At 39.0% G+C, this 21,000-nt stretch overlaps 1 protein-coding gene and 1 pseudogene across 1 annotated transcript in view; one reads left to right on the forward strand and one right to left on the reverse strand.

Moving 5' to 3' along the window:
• Positions 1-5,562: 5,562 nt before the first annotated feature.
• The window catches only part of SKA3 (spindle and kinetochore associated complex subunit 3), a 30,671-nt gene continuing 15,233 nt past the window's right edge, over positions 5,563-21,000 (reverse strand). The window contains exons 5-8 of the mRNA XM_007942509.1: positions 19,432-19,517; positions 13,573-13,658; positions 9,766-9,969; positions 5,563-5,685 (exon numbers count right to left, since the gene is read on the reverse strand). Coding sequence (XP_007940700.1) covers positions 5,563-5,685; positions 9,766-9,969; positions 13,573-13,658; positions 19,432-19,517 — 499 coding nt within the window. The remainder of the gene's footprint in view (positions 5,686-9,765; positions 9,970-13,572; positions 13,659-19,431; positions 19,518-21,000) is intronic.
• On the forward strand, positions 5,951-7,858 carry LOC103198342 (annotated as a pseudogene).

Below are 21,000 nucleotides of genomic sequence, written 5' to 3' on the forward strand. Positions count from 1 at the left end.
AGCTCCTTTTTATTATGGAGGAAAGGTGTAAATACCAGTAACAAAAGATGGACTGAAATGTGTCATGAGAAAAATACAGGTAAGTTAGGATAATGAAAGGCTACCTGGAGATGGTATCTGAGCTTGTCCAACTCCTAAAACAGGTTGAGTTTATGCTCCTGATAAAGAGTACAGCATGAACAAAGGTATAAAGTAGAAATGGTATAAACCAAGGTATATTAGAACTCACACCATCATGGAGCACTATACTGATTTTGGCTGGAGTTCAGGATAAAGTATGAATGTCAGGGCCTAAGTTAGGTGAGAACTGAGGTAGGGTAGAGGGCAATGAGTATATTGCAGAGTGTTACACACCATGAATAAGGCTTGCCAATCAACAATATTTGGGGTGAGGAATAGACACAGAAGAGAAAACAACTGATTATTAAGGCCTCAACTTCATCTCAAGACTGATATTGACAGTACCTACCTCTTCAGAGCTATAAGAATCAATGAATTAATGAATGTGAAATCTTTGGAACTGTACGTAACACACAGATCTGAGTAACTGATGTTATAATTAACTCATGCAATACATATTTTAAGTCATTAGATAGCAGCATGATGAACAAAGCCAGCAAACCAAGTCCTTACCATAACTGAGCTTCTGGCCAGAGGGGAAGACAAGTATTAAATAAGTAAATGTACACTCAACAGTGAATTACTAATTCTATCAAGCACTAAAAAGAAAGAAAATAGCTGAGAAAGACTTAAGAGGAAGGACTTCTCTTGGACTGGGATGACAGGGAAAGTATTTGATAAAATGACATTTCGTCTGAGACCTGAAGCTTAAAAGCCAGAACTTTGTTTCAAATGATTCAAAATGTGGAAGAGAAAAAAAAAAGCAATGACTCGAAAGTTTTAAATAATGAGAAAACTCCAGTTTAAGCATAAGTTTGGTGGTGGTGGTGAAAATAGGCACAGCAAAACATACCAATTCAACATCTACAAGCACAACTGAGTGAAACCGATTACATTCTTCAAGTTGTACAACCATTCTTACCATCCTTTTCCAAATTATTCCACCACCAGTAACATAAACTCACTGCCCCCAAAGCTTCTTGAGTTACTATTGTTAATTTTATTCCCTACAGATAATTCTTTAAAAGAGCACAGTGCTCCAGGCAGATATACATTACTAATTCAGCTATTACACTAAACAACTGTTTGATTTAAAGATGACTTCAGTGGATAGTTTCAGTTTAAGGTTTAAAGATTATCTCAGGGTAATACAGTCAGGGGGTGGGGAAAGCCTCATCCAGCCTCAATGCCGCCAGGTATTCTGGAGTCTGAGAATTTGGAATTCTGTTCCACCATTTTACCCCTTTTGATCAAGATTTCTTCTATACAATCTTTGATCAAAACATTCAGTAATGGTAGTGGGATATCATGCAGTCCTGGTCTCATGGCAAAGAAGGGACTTGTTCATGGAGGAAATTACACACACATTCTAGTACTACGTTCCTGCCTCTCTTTCCTCTGCTGCCCCAGGTGAATGGAGGTACAATTGTTGTACCTAGCTTTTAAGACCATTTGCTAGCTTTTAAGACTCCAGGAATGATGTCACTAACTTGAACATCGAACAGAAACACTAAAAACATTATTAGGCTCATTGGGATGTCCCACGAAACCACACCCTATATCTCCAAGCCACTCTCATGAGGTGTTTGCTTGTCCAGCAGCAGCATTAGCAAGGAGTTTTCACTTCAGAGAAAAGCAAAGGAACAGAACCAGCTGGCTTCAAGTCCAGCTGAACCTTTGGGCTTGCTACCACACCTTGACCTTTTCTCACTCTTGCTCAGATTACTTTGAGTTGGCTCTACTGCCAGACAGACTCCTCATGGTGGGGAGATGGTGGCCAGCATCTCCAGGTACTTACCTCTGCAACTCCAGAAAAGAGGTGTGCTTCTCTTTTCCCACAGTTCCCCAAAGTCCCAGGATCTTATGGTCTTGACTTGGGTCACCTGCCCATCGCTGATTAATGTGGTCAGATGACTAATTTGCTTGACTGAGCCTGGAACTGAAGATATGTTCTTCCAGGAAAAGCAAGGTTTTGTTTCCTCTGGGAAAAAAAAAAAAAAAAACACCAAACCCACTGCCACTGAGTTGATTTTGACTCAGTGACCCCCACTGGGTTTCCAAGGCAGTAAATCCTTACAGAAGTAGATTGCCCAGCCTTCCTTCTGTGGAGTGGTGGGTAGGTTTGAACTGCCAACCTTCTGTTTAGCAGTCAAATGCCTTAGGCCCTATAGTAAATTGTGGGGCAGACTGAAAGGTTAGTTGTCTCTTACATAAAGATGACAGGGAGATTTAGGCGAGCACAGTAGGTGGGAAAAAGTATTCTAGGCAAAGAGAGCAGTATGTATGAGGCTATGAGGCCAGGAAGAAGTGAAGGATGGTCTGTGTGTCTAGAGTGCAAGAGGGAGACTGGCATGAGACTTGCAGAAATTGGGTTCAAAGTTTGTAGGCCCTATGAAGGGTCTTAGATTTCATTAAAAGGAAAAGGAAGACACTGAAGGGTTTTAGGCAAAAGAGAGATATGCTTGAAAGATCCAGTGTTTGAAGCTTGAGAAGTTAGAAGCATCAAAATTCTATTAACAGAAACTAGACTCACAGGAGAAATGTGGTGAGGCGCAGGGAAAGGTAAACTTTTGATGAATTTGAGGGCCACCACAAAACAAGTGGAAAGATCTATCAGGCAGTTAGAAACACTGGGTACAACATTTTTTACTTCCCATCTGAAATAAAAGCCCACCATACCTGCCACACCCATTTCTCTGCTCCTTCGTTAGCAAAACTCATCAAGACAGCTGTCTACACCCATTGTCTTCACTGCCTCATCTGTGTTCTCTTCTTCAGTGCACTCATGACTGCTGACCCCAGTACTCCACCAGAATTCATCTTCTCAGGGTTGTTAATAACACCAATTTTGCCAAATCCAATGGCTCATTCTCAGTTCTCCCTTCACTTGAATTCTCAGCAACATTTGACAAAGCTGGTTACTCTCCTTACAATATTTCACTCCTACTTCACTGACCTCTTCTCAGTCTCCTTTAGATTAATTGCTTTGCCTCTTTCCAGCCTCCAAAGTTTGGAGAACTCCAGGTTTCAATCTTTAGTACTCTGTGAAAATACTCACTCCCAAGCAATCTTACCCACTTCTGTAGATTTAAATACATATATTTTTATGGTAAACAGTGAAAGAAAGATTGATATAAATGTGGGCATTATCAGCATATACAAGGCTGACCTTGCATATAAAACTAATTTCTTTTTAAATCTAACTAAAGATTTTATATTTTCATTTGTTTATGTTATTCTCTACACTCCAGAAAAGATTTATCTAGTAATCTACAAAGTCTATTACAGCCCTTAATTTTTCTTCCCCCCAGTGGCCATTAGTATAGTTTCTTTCTTTTTTTTTAAGAGTTTGTTTTACATTCAACCAAAAAATAAAACTATTTTGAAAATTACCTGATGTTTAACCAAAATTCAATTGTAATTACAACTACACAGTAATTCTGAGAACAAAGAATAAATCAAGTGCTTAATTTTCAACGTTATAAGCGCACAATTTAACTTTCGAGGCACGATCATAGAAGAGGGTCTCTTGACTGCATCGGAGTCCCCAAAGCCTGTTGTAGCCTTTGGAGTACTTTGTCATCATACTTGTCAACTGTTTTCTTCTCCAATTTTTACCTCATCTCCACATCAAGCCAGGTCCTCAATTTCCTACTGTCTATAGTTTGAAAAGTTCTCCAACAAGCATTTTCATGAACTTGATGAAAGTAAAATTACTTTCCCAATTGCAGGTAGTCCCTGACTTAAGGTTCTATTCCTACAACTCCATCATAAGTCAATTTTGGTGTCAGATACTTCTTTTTTGTTGTTGTTGTTTAAGTTTTCATTATTACTGCCTTTTCTTACCAGTATCTTATCAATCCAATCCTTGTCTTTGGGAGTTGGCATGAGAATGATGACATCAGTAAATTAAATGCTGCAACACTGTATGTACTACACATGACTAACGGGAAGATGTGGGGGGGAAAAGACAGTTGTTAAGTACAAGTTAGTTGTAACTCAAATTTGTGGTAAGTGGGGGACTGCCTGTGTACGTCAATCAGAAGGGTCTTAGGCCTGATCTAAAGGGCCAATTTGAAGCCATCAGGGGCTGTAAAGGTATACAGTCTCCCATCTCCCTGGTCTGGTGACTGACCTGGGAAGGGCACCTACCCAAGATGAGTCAATGAGAATCCTTCCAAGATTTCAGAAGTTGGGACCAGAAGCCATGTAGTAGAAGAGCCTGATCTGAGAGGATGAAACTGACAACAGACAAAAGCTTGGAGATAAAATGAAGAAAACCACATATCCTGTCAGCGTGTGAATATCTGATTGCAACTGTCTGAGACCTACCACAGGGTGGTAGACCTAGGCCTATGAAGTCCTCACTTTTCCTAAATTAGTTTAAGTTGCACTATGTTTCTGTCACTTGTGAAAAAATACGGTCTTAAATAAAAGAGCATTTGCTGAACTAGAAGGTGTACAAGACATTGGGGCAGTCATGAGAACAGAGGAGAGGGGCAGAGCTAGAATCCAGGGAGAAGCCCTATCTGCATGGTTTGCTTTATTTGAGTGGCAAACAGGAGTGTTCAAATTTTTAAAATTATTTGAGCTGCTTCCTGATTTATTGAAAGCATTCCATTAGATTAAGCCAGGTAAATCACGAAACAGTAATTATCTCTAAAAGCTGAATGACTGGAGGCCATTTTAACAAGATCAAAACTTAACAAAAATCACAAAACAGTAATTATCTTTAAAAGCTGAATGACTGGAGGCCATTTTAGCAAGATCAAATAAAAACTTAACAAAAAGCATGTGATGATGTCAAATGTCCATGGTCTTCTTTAAAATGGATCAGTTTCAATGAGGACAAAAGGGAATGTGAATAACCAAAATAGCTCCATCTCTGCTTTCAATTCATTTGACTCAGTTTCTATAATGGATGAATCCACTAGCATTTCTGCAAACAGAAACAGGTACAAAGAAAAAATATCAATTAAGTGTAACTAAAAGCTGTCAATAATGCAGGTGATACAGTACTGTAGCTATGTATTTTTATATTTCTAAATGGCATAGTGCCTAAGGCATTTGACTGCTAAACAGAAGGTTGGTGGTTCAAACTCAACAGCCACTCCTCGGAAGGAAGATTGGGAAATCTACTTCCACAGAGATAACACCTTGGAGGGGTCGCTGTAAGTCAGATCCAACTCGACGGGAGTGAGTTAGGTTTTTTGGTTTTAAAATAGTTGAGAATAGATTCTGCATAGCATCATCAAACTGATATTTTAGGAGTCTGAGATACAAGGACCACACATTCTATATTAAAATTTAGGACAGGCTATTAAGCCACGCTGTCCAATTAAACTAAGAACAAAACTTTTTTTTACAACTATTAAAATATTGATTTTTAAATGTTCTAAAATAACACATACAATCTTTAGAAGAGTAACAGACTCACTTTCATCAGTTTTCTTTGTTGCAAACATCTTGAACATCTCGTCCATGTTTAGTAAAAAAGCCTTTCCTGAGTGGCACGGCTTTAACTGCTACTGGAGTAGCTAGGTTTGAATTGTATTTTGACAAAATCTAAAACAAAAAGAAAATTCACTTTTACCAAGTTCTATATGTCTAAACAACATAACAACATAAATTTGGAAGGTGTTATAAACATTTCCAAAAAGGTCTATGGAAAACTCAAGATATGAATTATTTACAACATGAAGAATTTTTTAGCAGTACATGTAAGACATCCAATAGTAATGAAAGACAGATTCAAATTTAATTTGAATGTAGAAACTAGGTTTCTAAAGCCTTCTAAAATGCACTCTATTTTTTCCAAGCAGCCAGGAAGATGACGGACACTCAGACTGAGCGTGTCTACCAAAAGTAGCTGACCATTTTCCAAAATGAAAAGAGGATCCTGCTGGGAGCAACTGGCAAGGAGAAGCTCCCGTGTTATTACAAGAACTTCAATCTGGGCTTCTAGGCACCCAAGGAGGCTACTGAGGGCACCTACATTGGTAAGAAATGACCTTTCACTGGTAACGTCCCAATCTGAGGATGTGTTCTGTCTGGAACGGTGATGAAGATGCATAGGACCATCATCATCCACCAAGAATACCTCCACTACATCTCCAAGTATAAGTGCTTTGAGAAGCACCACAAGAACATGTCTGTGACATCAAGCTCAATTGGCATAACGTACTGCACAAAAACATTGTTCCCACATCCTACTTGGGCAAGTAGCGAGTGGGATCTTTTTTTTTTATTACTGTGATTTGGGTGGAGATTTACAGAGCAAATTCACTTTCTATACAGCAGTTCACATACACTTTGTCTCATGACATTGACCACAATTTACCACAATGCAACAGCTCCCCTCCCACTTCCTCCCGATAATTACCTCTTCCCTGTGTCCATCCCTCCATGCACTCCTGCCCCCTGAGCTGTCTCCCTGTGCATAAGCAGCCCTTCTTCTCCCATGACTGTTCTCTCCAAGGAGTGTATCTACATCAGGTAAATGTTCAACTCATATGCCTGTCTTTTGTTTAGCTGGAAGCCACAGGTATGCGTTCAATTCCAGACCTGAAGGGCAGCTAGGGGCCATAGTCTCAGTGGTTCCCCTAGGCTCTATCAGACCAGCAAACCTGGTCTCCACCCCCTTTGTTTTCTACAAATGATTCTGAGTTTTGTCCACATTGTTCTCCCTCTCTATCCAGGATCTCCTACATAGATCCCCTTCCAAGTGGTTGACATTGGTAGCTAGGCACCATCTAGTTCTTCTGGTCTCATAGTTATATAGGCTGCAGACTGGATGGTGTACCAGTCGCTAAGACTGATTGTATTGATGAATTTTTGGTTTTCTTCATTCTTCTTTGCTCTGGACGAGGAGAGACCCATCGTTGCATCTAGATGGCAGCTTGCAAGCTTTTAGTAACTGGGATCTTAAAAGCTTGCAAGTGGCCATCTAGATGCAACAATGGGTCTCTTCTAATCCAGAGCAAAGAAGAATCAAGAAAAGCAAATATGCATGGAAACAATTAGTCCAAGGGACTGATGCACCATGTGATCCTAAGCCTATATGACTATGAGACCAGAAGAACTAGATGGTACCCTGCTACCATTGTCAACTACTCAGAGGGGGATCTATGTAGGAGATCCTGGACACAGTGGGAGAACAATGTGAAACAAAACTCAAAATCATGAAAAAAAAAAGGGATCAAGTTTGCTGGTCTGACAGAGCCTCATGGCATCCCTGAGTTTATGGCCCTTAGCTGCCCTTCAGGTCTGGAATTGAACCCACTCCTGTGGCTTCCAGACAAACAAAAGAAAGGCATATGAGTTGAACGTTTACACTAGATAGATACCTTCCATGTAGAGATCAATCATGGAAGAATAGAAGGGCTGTGTATGCACAGGGAGACAGCACGAGGGATAGAAGTGCATGGGAGGGAAGGACACAGGGAAGAGGTTGCTATGGAGAGGAAGTGGGAGGACAGCTGTTACATTGTGGGAGATTATAGTCAATGCATAAGACAAAGTGTATGTGAACTGCTATATGGAAGATGAATTTGCTCTGTAAACTTTCACTCAAAGCACAATAAAATTAAAAAAAAAGAAGACCCCCTGCTTTACGCACATCCAGATCAGTGACATCATCACAGTGGATGAGTGCCGGCCCCTGAGCAAGACCACGAGCTTCAGTGTGTTCAAGGTCACTGAGACCACTGGCACCAAGAAGCAGTTCCAGAAATTCTGAGCTGGGATGCCCGCCCCCTGCCCCCAAATTAAATAAAGCTATTTTTCTCCCAAAAATAAATAAATATAAAATAAAATGTACTCTAACTAAGGTTAATGGAAACAAGTAACAATCATTCCTGAAAACAAATTTAAGTCTTTACAAAGATATTTAAAACCAAACTCACTGCCATCGAGTCAGATCCAACTCATAGCGACCCCTCCTTGGGTTTCCAAGGCGGTATCTCTACGGAAGTAGATTACCCCATCTTCCTTTTGCAGAGTGGCTAGTGGGTTTGAATAGCCAACCTTATGGTTAGCAGTCAAATGCCTTAGGCAGCATGCCACCAGAGCTCCTCCCAAGATATTTGAGAAAACATATATAGAAAATACTTGAAATAAATGTTCAGAGGAAAGACTGTCAACTATCAAGACTATAAAGGGAGAATCTGAAACAGCAGCAATATTTTTTTCACATACAAAGAAGTGATACTTGAAATACATCCTCTCCTCACTTCTCAACATGGTTAGGTTCCAAGGACCAGGTCATTATGTGAAAATAGACAGTATGCAAAAATGGAGGATGACCACGTTGTTACATAACTGCCAAACCTCTGAGGGTTATGCATGACCCAGCCAGGTTGACACATTATCCTAACATCACAGCTAGAGTCACTCTAGCCTAGCACCTCAATGTTTGTTATTGCCAGACATATGTAGTTCATGCACAAAACAGTCAGATAGAATTTTTGCTATTTTCGTAAATGTAAAATCTCGGATAACAAGATAGTTGATAAGTGAGGAGAGGGTATACAAGGTTTCATTTCTTTCATACAAGATAAGGAGAGAACAGTCAACCAAAGTGAAGTGGAAATTCAATAAAACTCTAGAGAAGTGGCTCCTTCCTCAACCAGTTCACTGGAACTCCCAAGAAAGCAGAAAATACAGAGATAATAAAATAATAATAATAATAAAACATTTTAACAATATCTTAGGATGAGTTCATTCTAACAGCTTTTCAGTATTTTCCCAAGTGGCTTTATCCTTCTCATGGCTGTCCATAAGGTAAGAGGATTTCTAGAATGTTTATTGGGAATTCTACTTGCCTAAGCAATGATTTTCAAACACTACAACTTCTATTAAAGAGGAGCTCATCAAATCAGACTGGCTATCAGCAGAGTTGGCACCTATCCTAAACCATAGTACACTAGTAATTAATGATGCTGCACTAAAGAACTAACTGTTCTAATAAATCAGTGTTTCTCAGACTGAGGGCCAAGAAGTCGCAAGTTCAAGCGACACTGATGAAGTGATTCACAGTACTCTGTTGTGCAGAATTATAAGGTGTGGTGGTTAAGTCTGTGTGTCAACTTGGCTGGGCCTGGCTGAGTGGCTGGGCAGCTGGATATAGTTATTCCCCATGGTGAGACTGGTAATTAACTCCATGGTGGAATCTATTGGGTATGTGGTCTGTTTCCCGTATATAAGCAGCAGCTTTGGGAATGGTCTCCAGCCTATGGCACACTTGGACCCTGCATGTAGCCGAGTCGCTGTTCAGCAGCCTGCCATGTTCTGCCGACCTTGGGACTTTCAATGAACTTGAATTAATAGCCTGCTGTGTGGTTTGGTAACATCAAGACTGTGCCATTTTATTTGTTGACTTTAACATGAAGTTAAAGATAGAAAATATTCTGGGAGGCAAAGTATGACTGAAAATATGATGAAATAACTAGTGTGTGCTAATCTCAGAAGAGCCTTGGCCAGGTCGTCTCAGAAAGATCTAACAGAGCCTAGAATTTAGATTCTCTCGATGCCCAAATCAGCACATTGATCAGATGGTAAACAAGGCAGCTTTTATGCAGTTTCCATTCTTGAATATAAATACCTAATTTTTAACAGACTAGATAAGAAAATCGCCTGAAACAATACCTGGAGAATATCTTCTGGAATCGGAGTGACTTCTGGAGGTGTAGGTGTTCTGAGAAGATTCTCATAAGAAGAGATCTTAGGAGAAGAGGGATCTGCAAGGTTCTCAAAGCCTTCCTTTGAATTTACAACTAATGAAGTACATTCTTTCCTTTCCAAATCATTTGTCGAACTCTTTGTTTTTGATAATGGATGATCTGTGGGTACCTATTGAATAGAAATAAATCATTAAGGTAATATAATGTAGCAAATAAAAATACACCTTAAACTGTTCACTCTGTTGGAGTCTTTAGACCAAAAAAACCCAAAGCTACTGCCATTGAGTCATTTCCAACTCATAGCAACCCCCACTGGGTTTCTGAGGCTGTAAATCTTTATGAAAGCAGATTGCCTCATCGTCCTCCCACGGAGCTCTGGGTAGGTTTGAACCACCGACCTTCTTGCTTAGCAGCCAAATGCCTTACCCACTATGCCACCCAGAGCTCTAAGTTGTTCCAAAAGGGACATCTCTCTTCCCTGAGCTTTCAACAAAATAAAATTAAAAAAAAAGCCATGAGATGGCTGATAGAGACCAAATTACCAATGAAATTCCTAATAAAGGCTGCAGTACAGCTTAACCTGAGAATTAAATGGACTTATTGACTGAGCCCAAGATTTAAACAGATTCACCCACCCAGTCTCAGATAACACCAAGCTGGGCCAAGTAAGTGTCATAGCCTGGATAAGGAAGAGTCACCACATGCCTCCAACAGGCAGGCTCACTCCCACGAGGAAGGTGCACTTAGCGTGCAGTATATTCACATTAAATATACTAGTCAAACAGGTCACCCCATCTCCCTAGAGTCAGAACTAGTAAAGAGGGAGAGAGGCTGGGAAAGTCCTATCAGTAGAGTACTTTCCACACAAGTGGAAACCTAAAGAGGGGATTCATTGTAAATGGCAAGTACTGGCTGGCAGATAACCAGCTACTCCAACTGATAATAAAACATTGTGTTTGCCTATAGTTGTGTTGTACAAGAGAGTAGCCACTAGCCATATCCATGAGAGTTCTATAAGCTATTTAATTTTAAATTAAAATTAAAATTTTAAAGTTCAGTTTCTCTAGCCACATTTCAAGTGCTCAATAGCTACATGTGGCTAGTGTCTACCATATTGGACAGCACAGATTACAGAAGATTTCTACCACTGTAGAAAGTGCTATTGGACAGTCCTGGTTTACAATGTTCACACTGACCTCAAAAAGGAGTGAAGTTCAATTACACTAAATTTGTTCACTGGGAAAAATTGGGGGATAAAAGCATAAAAATCACCCATTATATCTATCACCCAGACATAACCATTTTACTGTGTTTCTCTCCATTCTTTTTCCTTAATAAAAAATGTGTATAACCATATATGTATATAACCACACACACATATATACACTTACTCATATAAAGTTGATATTATGTTGTTGTTAAGTGCCATCGAGTCGTTTCTGACTCATAGCAACCCCATGCACAGCAGAACGAAACAGTGCCCGATCCCGCACCAGCCCTATAATCCCTGCTATACTTGAGCCCATCTTCGCAGCCACTGTGTCAATCCATCTCGTTGAAGGCCTCCCCCTCTTTCGTCGACCCTCCACCCTACTAAGCATGACATCCTTCTCCAGGGAATGGTCCCTTCTGACAACATGACCAAAATAGGTGAGACGAAGTCTGGCCATTCTTGCTTCCAAGGAGTATTCTGGCTGCACTTCCTCCAGGACAGATCTGTTAGTTCTTTTAGCAGTCCATGGTACTTTCAGCATTCTTCGCCAGCACCACAACTCAAAGCATCAACTCTTCTTTGGTCTTCCTTATTCATTGTCCAGCTCTCACATGCATACGAGGCGATTGGAAATATCATGGCTTGTGTCAGGTGCACCTTAGTCCTCAAGGAGATATCCTTGCTCCTCAGCACTTGAAACAGTTCCTTCGCAGTTGACTTTCCCAATGCCACATGTCGTCTAATGTCCTGACTGCTGCTTCCGTTGGCATCAATTGTAGAACCAAGCAACGTGAATTCTTTGACAACCTCAATCTTCTCTCCATTTATTGTAATGCTGCTCATTGGTCCAGTTATGAGGATTTTTGTTTTCTTTATATTGAGACGTAATCCATACTGCAGACTGTTTTCTTCAACCTTCATTAGTAGGTGCCTTAAGTCATCCTCACTTTCAGCAAGCCAAGTTGTATCGTCTGCATATCTCAGGTTGTTAATGATTCTTCCTCCAATCCTGATGCCACGTTTGATATTATAATTAAAGTTTATTATATACTGCTTTTGAAAAACAAAACATGAGCATTTTTCTGTATTATTAAATATTTTTTTAAATTTTTAATTGTGCTTTGGCTGAAAGTGTGCAGACCAAATTCATTTTCCATACAGCAGTTCATCTACACTTTGTCTTATGACAATGACTGCAATTTCCCACAATGCAACAGCTCTCTTCCCACTTCCCACAGTTACCTCTTTCCTGTGTCCTTCCCTCCCGTGTACTTGAGCCCCTTGAGCTGTCTCCCTGTACATACACAGCCCTTCTATCTCCCATGATTGATCTCTCTAAGGAGTGTATCTACCTAATGTAAATGTTCAGCTGATATGCCTCTCTTTTGTTTGGCTGGAAGCCACAGGAGTAGGTTCAATTCCAGACCTGAAGGGAAGCTAGGGGCCATAGTCTCAGGGGTTTCACCAGGCTCTATGAGACCAGCAAACCTGGTCTTTCCTTTTTTTATGATTTTGAGTTTTGTTCCTCATTATTCTCCCACTCTATCCAGGATCTCCAGCATAGACGCCCCTCCAAGTTCTTGTGATCTTATAGTCATATAGGCTGAGGATTATATGATGTACCAGTCTCTTGGACTAATTGTTTCCATGCATCTTTGGTTTTCTTCCTTCTTCTTTGGTCTGGACAAGGAGAGACCCATTGTTGCATCTACATGGCTATTTGCAAGCTTTTAAGATCCTAGTCGCTATTTGCCAAAGTAGGATGTAAACAGTATTTTTGTGTAGTATGTTATGCCAATTGAGCTTATTGTCCCCTGTGACAATGGTTCTAAGCCCACAGGTCCAACAACTCATTTCCTCTGGGTAGCTGGCTGTGGCCAAGAAATGATTACAGCCTTGTCCCTTGTCAGCTCCACTATATACCTGGACATGTATTATTAAGTATTTTTAAAACATTCTTTTTATATGTTTTCAAAAAACATGAGAGTTCTATAAGACACTAGAGCTTATGGATATACCTTAATGTATTCTGCTACTATTATCATTTGACAAATTATTTCCAATGTTTTGCTCTGATAAATAGCACTGTTACAAAAAAAAACTTCATCATACATAAATCTTTGTCTCAATTTACCTTCAAATTTCTGAGACATGGTTGTTGTTGTTGTATGCCACCGAGTTGATTTCAACTCACAGTGACTTTAGAGGACAGAGGAGAACTGCACCATAGGTCTTCCTATCTTTATGAGAGCAGGTCTTTTCTTCCATGGAGCAGCTAGTGGGTTTGAACCACTAACTTTCTGGCTACCAGCTAAGCCCTTAGCCATTGCACCATTAGGGCTCCTGTGAGAGTTGGTTAAAGGGTGTAAAAAAAGTTGTAAAGCCATTGCTGTATTTGGCTACATTACCCTCTAGATATGTATTATAAATATATTCCTATAAGCTGTTTTAGTTTATATTTTTTCCCCAAACAGTTTCAAACTCTGAAAGTAGTGGTATTGCTAAGTTATTAGGAGAAACATTGGAGTTTTCATTTGTATCAAATTTCTGGAAATTTACCAAAGTTGTACTGTTATTTGTAGAAGGAATTTTCAAACCAGGTGTGCAGAATGTAGGTGCCAAGGGTGAACGTGTGTACTCAGCATCTAGAAGACACAAGAAATGGCATGAAAACAAAGTTGAAATGAAGATTGGTTATAAGCTTGGTCAATATAAATTGAGAACTTAAAAAAATGAGTAATTATCATGTGTTCTTGACTGGAAGGAAAAACAAAACTGTCATTATTCACATACATAAGTATTATTAACTACTTCCGTAGTGATACTGCCTCGGAAACCCAAGGAGGGGTCTCTATGAGTTGGGTCTGACTCGATGGCACACAACAACAACAACAGCATTAATAAAAACTCAGCAAGTTTACAAGGTACAAGGTCAATGTACAAAAATGAACAATTCTTGTATAAAAGCAATAAACAATTAAAAATATAATTTGGAAAAAGACACTTTATCACAATAGCAAGATACCTATAAGACAAGATACTTACAAATAAATCTGTTAAAAACTATGCAAGATATTAATGGAGAATATCAAACTCCTGAAGAAGAAAAAGGAAGAAGAGAGGAGAAAGAGGCAGTTACTTGACCTCCAAGATATCATGACTTATTCTAATGAGACAGTAATTACAAAGAGTGGATAACAGGCCAGGTACTGACAAATGGACAATCAGGACAAACAAGAGAACCTACGAACAGAGCCAAACCCACAGAGATATGTGATACCTGTAACAGAGTATTATCACACATCCTTAAAAAAAAATACAAGAAAAAGTAAACGTATCAGAATAATTATCTGACTGGCAAAATGCATTAAGTCTAAAAACCAAGACAGCTCAGAGGGCAGGAGTGCATGGAGCAGAAGGACACAGAGAAAAGATAACCACGGGGAGGAACCGGGAAGACAGATGTTACATTATGTGGACTGCAATCAATGTCATGAAACAAAATGTGTATGAACTGTTGTATGGAAAATGAATTTGCTCTATAAACATTCACCCAAAACATAATTTAAAAAAATACTTTTAACAGTAAGTTCAAATAAAAATTAAAAGTACCTATATGATATGAGGACACCACCAACAGAGAGACAATCAGCAATAATAAACAAGACAATAAATATCTTAAAGAGTCATCCAGATATATGTTTTAAATGTTCAATCAGGTAAATGAAGGCACAGGAATCATAAGGCCAAGAGAAAGACAGTATGGAAGGAGGGAAAAAGGGAAGAGTCATATTAGAAAGAAAGAAATTATAAAACAGAAAAATGTGGTCTCTAGAGCAAAAAATCAGTTGCTAAATTAAAATAACTTACAGTGTAAGACGAAAACAGTCAATTGAAATAAAACCAAACCAAACCAAACTCACTGCTGTCAAGTAGGATCCAACTCATAGAGACCCTGCCTTGGGTTTCTGAGGCAGTATCGCTATGGAAGTAGATTGCCCAACCTTCCTTCTGAGGAATGGCTGGTGGGTTTGAACCTCCAGTCTTCCAGTTAGCATCCAAATGCCTTAGGCATAATGCCACCAGAGCTCCTAATTAAAACAAAGATATAACTAAAGCACAAAGCAGGATTGAGAATGACCACCACCACCATGGATTTACTCACTCTTTAGGAAGATCAACCCTACAAGATCAAAAGGGCAGCATTTGCTCAGGCATAAAGCTCAGAAGGGAGGAAGAGGTAGGAAAGAAGGATGAATGGAAACGGCAAACACAGAGAGAAAGTGGGAAGAGTGCTGTTACATTGTGGGGATTGCAATCAATGTCACAAGACAAAATGTGTATGAGTCATTGAATGGAAAACTAGTTTGCTCTGCAAACTTTCACCCAAAGCACAATAAAAATTTATAAAAAGCAACATAGAGGAATAAAGAAAATACGGAAGAGAATTTAAGAGACCTAGAAGAGAGAAAGACAAGTTCTAAAATTTGTTGTTGTTGTTCTTAGGTGCCGTCAAGTCAAGTCCTACTCATAGCGACCCTATGCACAGCAGAAAACATCACCCGGTCCCATGCCAGCTCCGCGATCCTTGCTATACTTGAACCTATTGTCGCAGCCACTGTGTCAATCCATCTCGTTGAGGGCCTCCCCTCTTTTATCGACCCTCCACCTTACTAAGCATGACATCCTTCTCCAGGGAATGGTCCCTTCTGATGAAATATATCTTACACGAATTTTAGGACAGAAAAATTAAGGTGTTAGGAGGTATTATCATTAAACAAATAATATTTCAGAATTTGTTTAAATGTTCCAGCATTCATGACATGAATCCTTAATTTTGAAAATCATACCAAATTCTATGTATAAGTAAAACCAAATATATATGTGGATAAATGCTAAGTTATATTCAAGAATGAAAGTGAAACCAGAGAAAGATTTTCAGACATACAAAACTACAAATTACTTCTCACAAACTAGAAATAATGTCCTTGAAAGAACTACTAAAGGATGTATTTCACAAGAAGAAAAATGAACCTAGAAGGAATGAATGGGATATAAGAAACAACAGGAAACATACAATTGGTCAGCAAATTACTAAATGTTAGTAAGTATGGGCAGGCAGTCCCTGGGATATAAATGTCCAACTTATGTACAACCCATAGTTAAGAACCATCCCTTGTACAGCCTATTATATTAAAAATTCAAGGTATACAGTCTGATGGAGCCTGATGGAACCACTGAGACTATGGTCCCTCGTTGCCGTTCAGGTCTGGAATTGAGTCCACTCCTGTGGCTTCCAGCCAAAAAAAGAGAGGCATATCAGCTAAACATTTACATTAGGTAGATACACTCCTTGGAGAGATCAATCTGGGGAGAATAGAAGGGCTGTGTATGCACAGCGAGACAGCCCTGGGGCAGGAGTGCATAGGAGGTAAGGACACAGGAAAGAGGTAACTATGTGGAAGAAGTGAGAGTGGAGCTGTTGCATTGTGGTAAATTGTAATCAATGTCATGAGACAAAGTGTATGTGAGCTGCTGGATGGAAAGTGCATTTGCTCTGTAAACTTTCACGCAAATCACAATTAAAAAAAAAAATTCAAGGTATATACAGTAATTTGTAATAACAAAAAGGCACTACTTTGCAATGTGCATCAAAATATTATTATTACTTGTGGTGTAGTAAATTATCTGGTTCAGCTTTTCTAACATAAGTCTTTGTAAACTCCATGGTGGAATATGCCGTGAGCAACTGAGAAGCTCCTTATGGTTAAAGTTATCCACCTGAGGTATTTGCTGCAAGTGGCATAAAGCAATGTTCTGGAAGTTCTCTCTCTCTCAGGTATTTAGAATTCACATGTTATGAGTGGTTAGTTTGGCCACTCTGCCAGGCTCAAAAGGAGCCCTCCAAGAGGCAGAAGGGGTCTCTCTGACTGCTGGCTGAGGAAGACATGCTCCTGAGAGACATGCGCTGCTGAGAAAGAGACCGAGAGACACGTGCTGCTGGGAGAGAAACTGTTGGCTGAGAGACAGCGGGCCAAGAGAGACTGAGCTTTGTTTCTGAACTTGAATTGTAGCCTGGTGCTTCCCTAATAAACCCCATAATCTGTGAGTTCTGCGTGGCCACTGCAGTGAATTATCGAACCTAGCAAAGAGATGGTGGGCGCTGTGGGAGAACAGTTGGTGTCAGGATTGGTGAAAGGGCTGGAGGGAGGCAGCATGCAGCATGTCTGGCCTCACAGGAATAGGCTGATGGTGATTCTGTCTTCCTCTTGTGGAGTTAGAGGAGGTTAGAAGATGCAGCCTCCTTGCCCCTTTGGCATACTGTATCACTATGTTAAAGATGCAGTGTATCTGGAAGTATTTCTTTAATGTTTTTTTACTATTACTAAGATATTCATAAACTGTACCTAATTTTTGACTTATGTACAAATTTGACTTACAGACAGACTTAGAAACAGAACTCATTTGTAATCCCGGGATTGCCTGTAGTGGCATTTTTGTGGGATTAAAACGAGGTCAAGATGAGAAACAATGGAAGCTCTCTTAACAAACCTTATTTAACCAAATTATTGCCACGAGATAAACCTAAGCTCTCCATTCCTTCCCTAAAATGTAATGACTATGACAATGGAAGTATTTCAGTTAGTAAACTATTCTTAAGAAATCTTTCCCATGTTGCTGGTGTTGTTATGTGCCATCAAGTTGATTCCAACCCACACTGACCCTACAGGACAGAAGAGAACTGCCAAACAGGGTTTTCAAAGCTGTAATCTTCATGGAAGTAGATTACCATATCCTTCTCCTCGGAATGGCTGGCTGATGAGCAACATTTTGATGAGCAACCGAGCTCTTAAGCCCTGCAATGCCAGGGTTCCTTCTCAGAAGTCACAGACATCCTTCTATATCATCTTCTAAAAAATTTAAAATCTACTAGGAATTGACTTCAGAGTATGGTGTGAGGTGGTGATCCAATTTCCTTTTAAGTAAGCTGCTCTTTAATTCTATCATGCTCTTCTTTTCATGAGCTGGAGTATAAACTTACTGCGATTGAGCTGTAAATTTTCTCAAAGTTAATGATACTCATACAAAGAAAATTCTTCTCTGAAAATATCAAAAATTTTAAAAGACTTGATAAAGGGGAAAAAAATGCCAATACATTTAGTGTAGATAAGACAATTATAAAAAAAATTACTCAAAAAAAACGATAAAACTTTAGATTTTGATATTTTCATAAATATATGAATAGGTATAGGAGCTGTGGTAGCGTAGTGCCTAAGGCACTTGACTGCTAACCAGAAGGCTGACAGTTCAAACCAACCAGCCATTCCTCGGAAGGAAGGTGGGCTATGTACTTCTGTAGTGATACTGCCTCAGGAATCCAAGGAGGGGTTGCTATGAGTCAGGTCCAACTTGACGGCATGTAACAACAACAAACAACATGAATAGGTATATCAAAGATCGTGAGGCTGGCACAGGACCAGGCAGTGTTTCGTTCTATTGTACATAGGGTTGCTATGAGTCAGAGACGACTTGACAGCACCTAACAACATTTTCATGAAAACCAATGTTTTCATGTTTGCTGGAGAAAGATGATGTAGAACTCTAATCGATAAACTTGAGCAAAATTAAGGGGTTAAAACAGTCAAAAGACTGGTGAACAAAAATACATTTCTGTATTTTAAGTTGAAACATTAGAAACAAACAAGATGACAAATATTGGACATAATCAGGAAGTGTATTAAAAATATAGCAGAAAATTGCATACTTGTCTTGTACATAATCATGCTGAACCTGAATGGAATGCACTACTCTTATCTCGTTATCCGACATTTCACATTTACAACAAAAGTGAAAAATCTATCCAACTATTCTGCACATTAATGATGTACGTCTGGCACTGTAACAAATGCCAAAGTGCAAGGCAAGAGTAACACTAGCTGTGATGGTCAAGGTTCTGTGTCATCTTGGCTGGGCCGTGATTCTCAGTGGTTTGGCAATTATGTAATGATACTGTCATCCTCCATTTTTGTTTAATGCTGATTTTCACATAATGACTGGGTCTTTGGAACTAATCATGTTGGTAGGTGAGGAGTGGGTATAGTACTTAATATAATTCAAGAAATACAAATTGTTACAAACTGAGAAGATGGAAAATACTATAAGAATGACTAAGGTGAGGGAAGAGGTAACTATGGGAAGGAAGTGGGAGGGGAGCTGTTGTATTGTGGTAAACTGTGGTCAATGACATGAGACAAAGTATATGTGAACTGCTGTATGGAAGTGAATTTGCTCTGTAAATCTTCACCCAAATCACAATTAAAAAAAAAAAAAAAAAGAATGCCCAAGGTGAAAGAATGATTTTTGTATAAAGAGAATCTGAAAGAGGAGAGCTAAGAGTAGCTTGATTTTCAAACTTACCATTTTTTGCCAACTGCTGGATTAGGGGGCCCGGAGAGGGAAAGAAATTATCATTGGCCATTGGTTCTTTTTCTATGGCTTCTTCACTGGCATGACTCATAGAGAAATTAAAAGGTAAAAGAAGTTAATATTAAACCTCTGAGGAAAAAATTAATCTTCATATATATCATCAAGTCCAAACTAATGTTAAATTCTGCTTTATGAGACAGAAGTCCCAAGGTATGGATCTTTTTTTTTAAATGCTTATAATTCAAAAGAGATTAAGAACCATGTTCTATTGGTGCCCCTGACTTTGAAAAGGATTAAGAATCTTTGATTTAAAGGAAAGCAGTAAGTTCAACTCCTTAGGATCCAAACACAGAAACTGTAGAGTTCATGCCTTCAAAATCATAAATGGGGTTTAACAAGCAGTTTACAGATAAAGATTAACAATCTGGCATTTTTTTAAAACTGATCTTGTCATCTTATTAAAGTTATCCTAGACAATTACTTAGATCTCTGGAACAAAATTATAAACAGAAGCTCTGGTAGTGTAGTGCCTAAGCCATTTGACTGCTAACCAGAAGGCTAGTGGTTCGAACCCACCAGCCACTCCTTGGAAGGAAGGTTGGGCAATATACTTCTGTAGTGATACTGCCTCAGAAACCCAAGGAGGGGCCGCTATGAGTTGGGTCCGACTTGACAGCACATAACAACAACAACATGACTGAATACTACAACATAGTCCAGGATTGATTTTCACTTAGAATGTTTTCAAATAAAAACTGGGATATATTGAACCATACTGTTCTTAACATTCTGTATAAAAATTAAAAAAGAAAAAAAAAATGTAAAATATGTCACACATACAAAAGAATGTATATTTAGCGTGAAATGTTTAATAATAAAATTAATACCTATTCATCCACCATTGTGCTTATGAAATAAATCATCACTGATATCCTTGTCATCCTTTATGGAAACTTCTTAACTAGGTCTCCCTTAGAGGGATTATAAAACTTCATACAAGTGAAATGATAGTGTTGTCTATATATCATTGCACACTTTTTTTTTATTTCTCTTGAATTCATTTCTATAAATGAAATTTCATATAGACTTTGACATACACTGCCACTCTGCCCTACAGATTCACCAATGCCCATCAGCATTATAAACATTTATTTTCCCACAACCCCTCAATACCACATGCTGCCTATCTTTTTTGATATTATTTTGATATTAATAAGCCCATTTAAAACCTGGAAATGGTACACATGCATCTGGATAGATGAAAAATAAAATCTCATTTTTAATTTTATTACTTATGAGGTTCAACATGTGAGCACAGGCTTACTGGTAACTTGTTCATGTTCAAAATTGGGATGTTTGTCATTAATTAACTTAAAATGAGTTTTTAAGACATGTATCACCAAACTTCAAATTATCTACTGCCAGTATTAACTGATGTGAGACAATTAAATACCTTTCTTTAACATATACACACACACGTATATATGTATATATATATAGGAGCTCTGGTAGCACAGTGCCTAAGGCACTTGACTGCTAACCAGAAGGCTGGTGGTTCAA

This window comes from Orycteropus afer, unplaced genomic scaffold (genome assembly GCF_000298275.1).
Source record: "Orycteropus afer afer isolate SDZICR_OR568_19922 unplaced genomic scaffold, OryAfe1.0 scaffold00092, whole genome shotgun sequence".
Taxonomy (NCBI): domain Eukaryota; kingdom Metazoa; phylum Chordata; class Mammalia; order Tubulidentata; family Orycteropodidae; genus Orycteropus; species Orycteropus afer.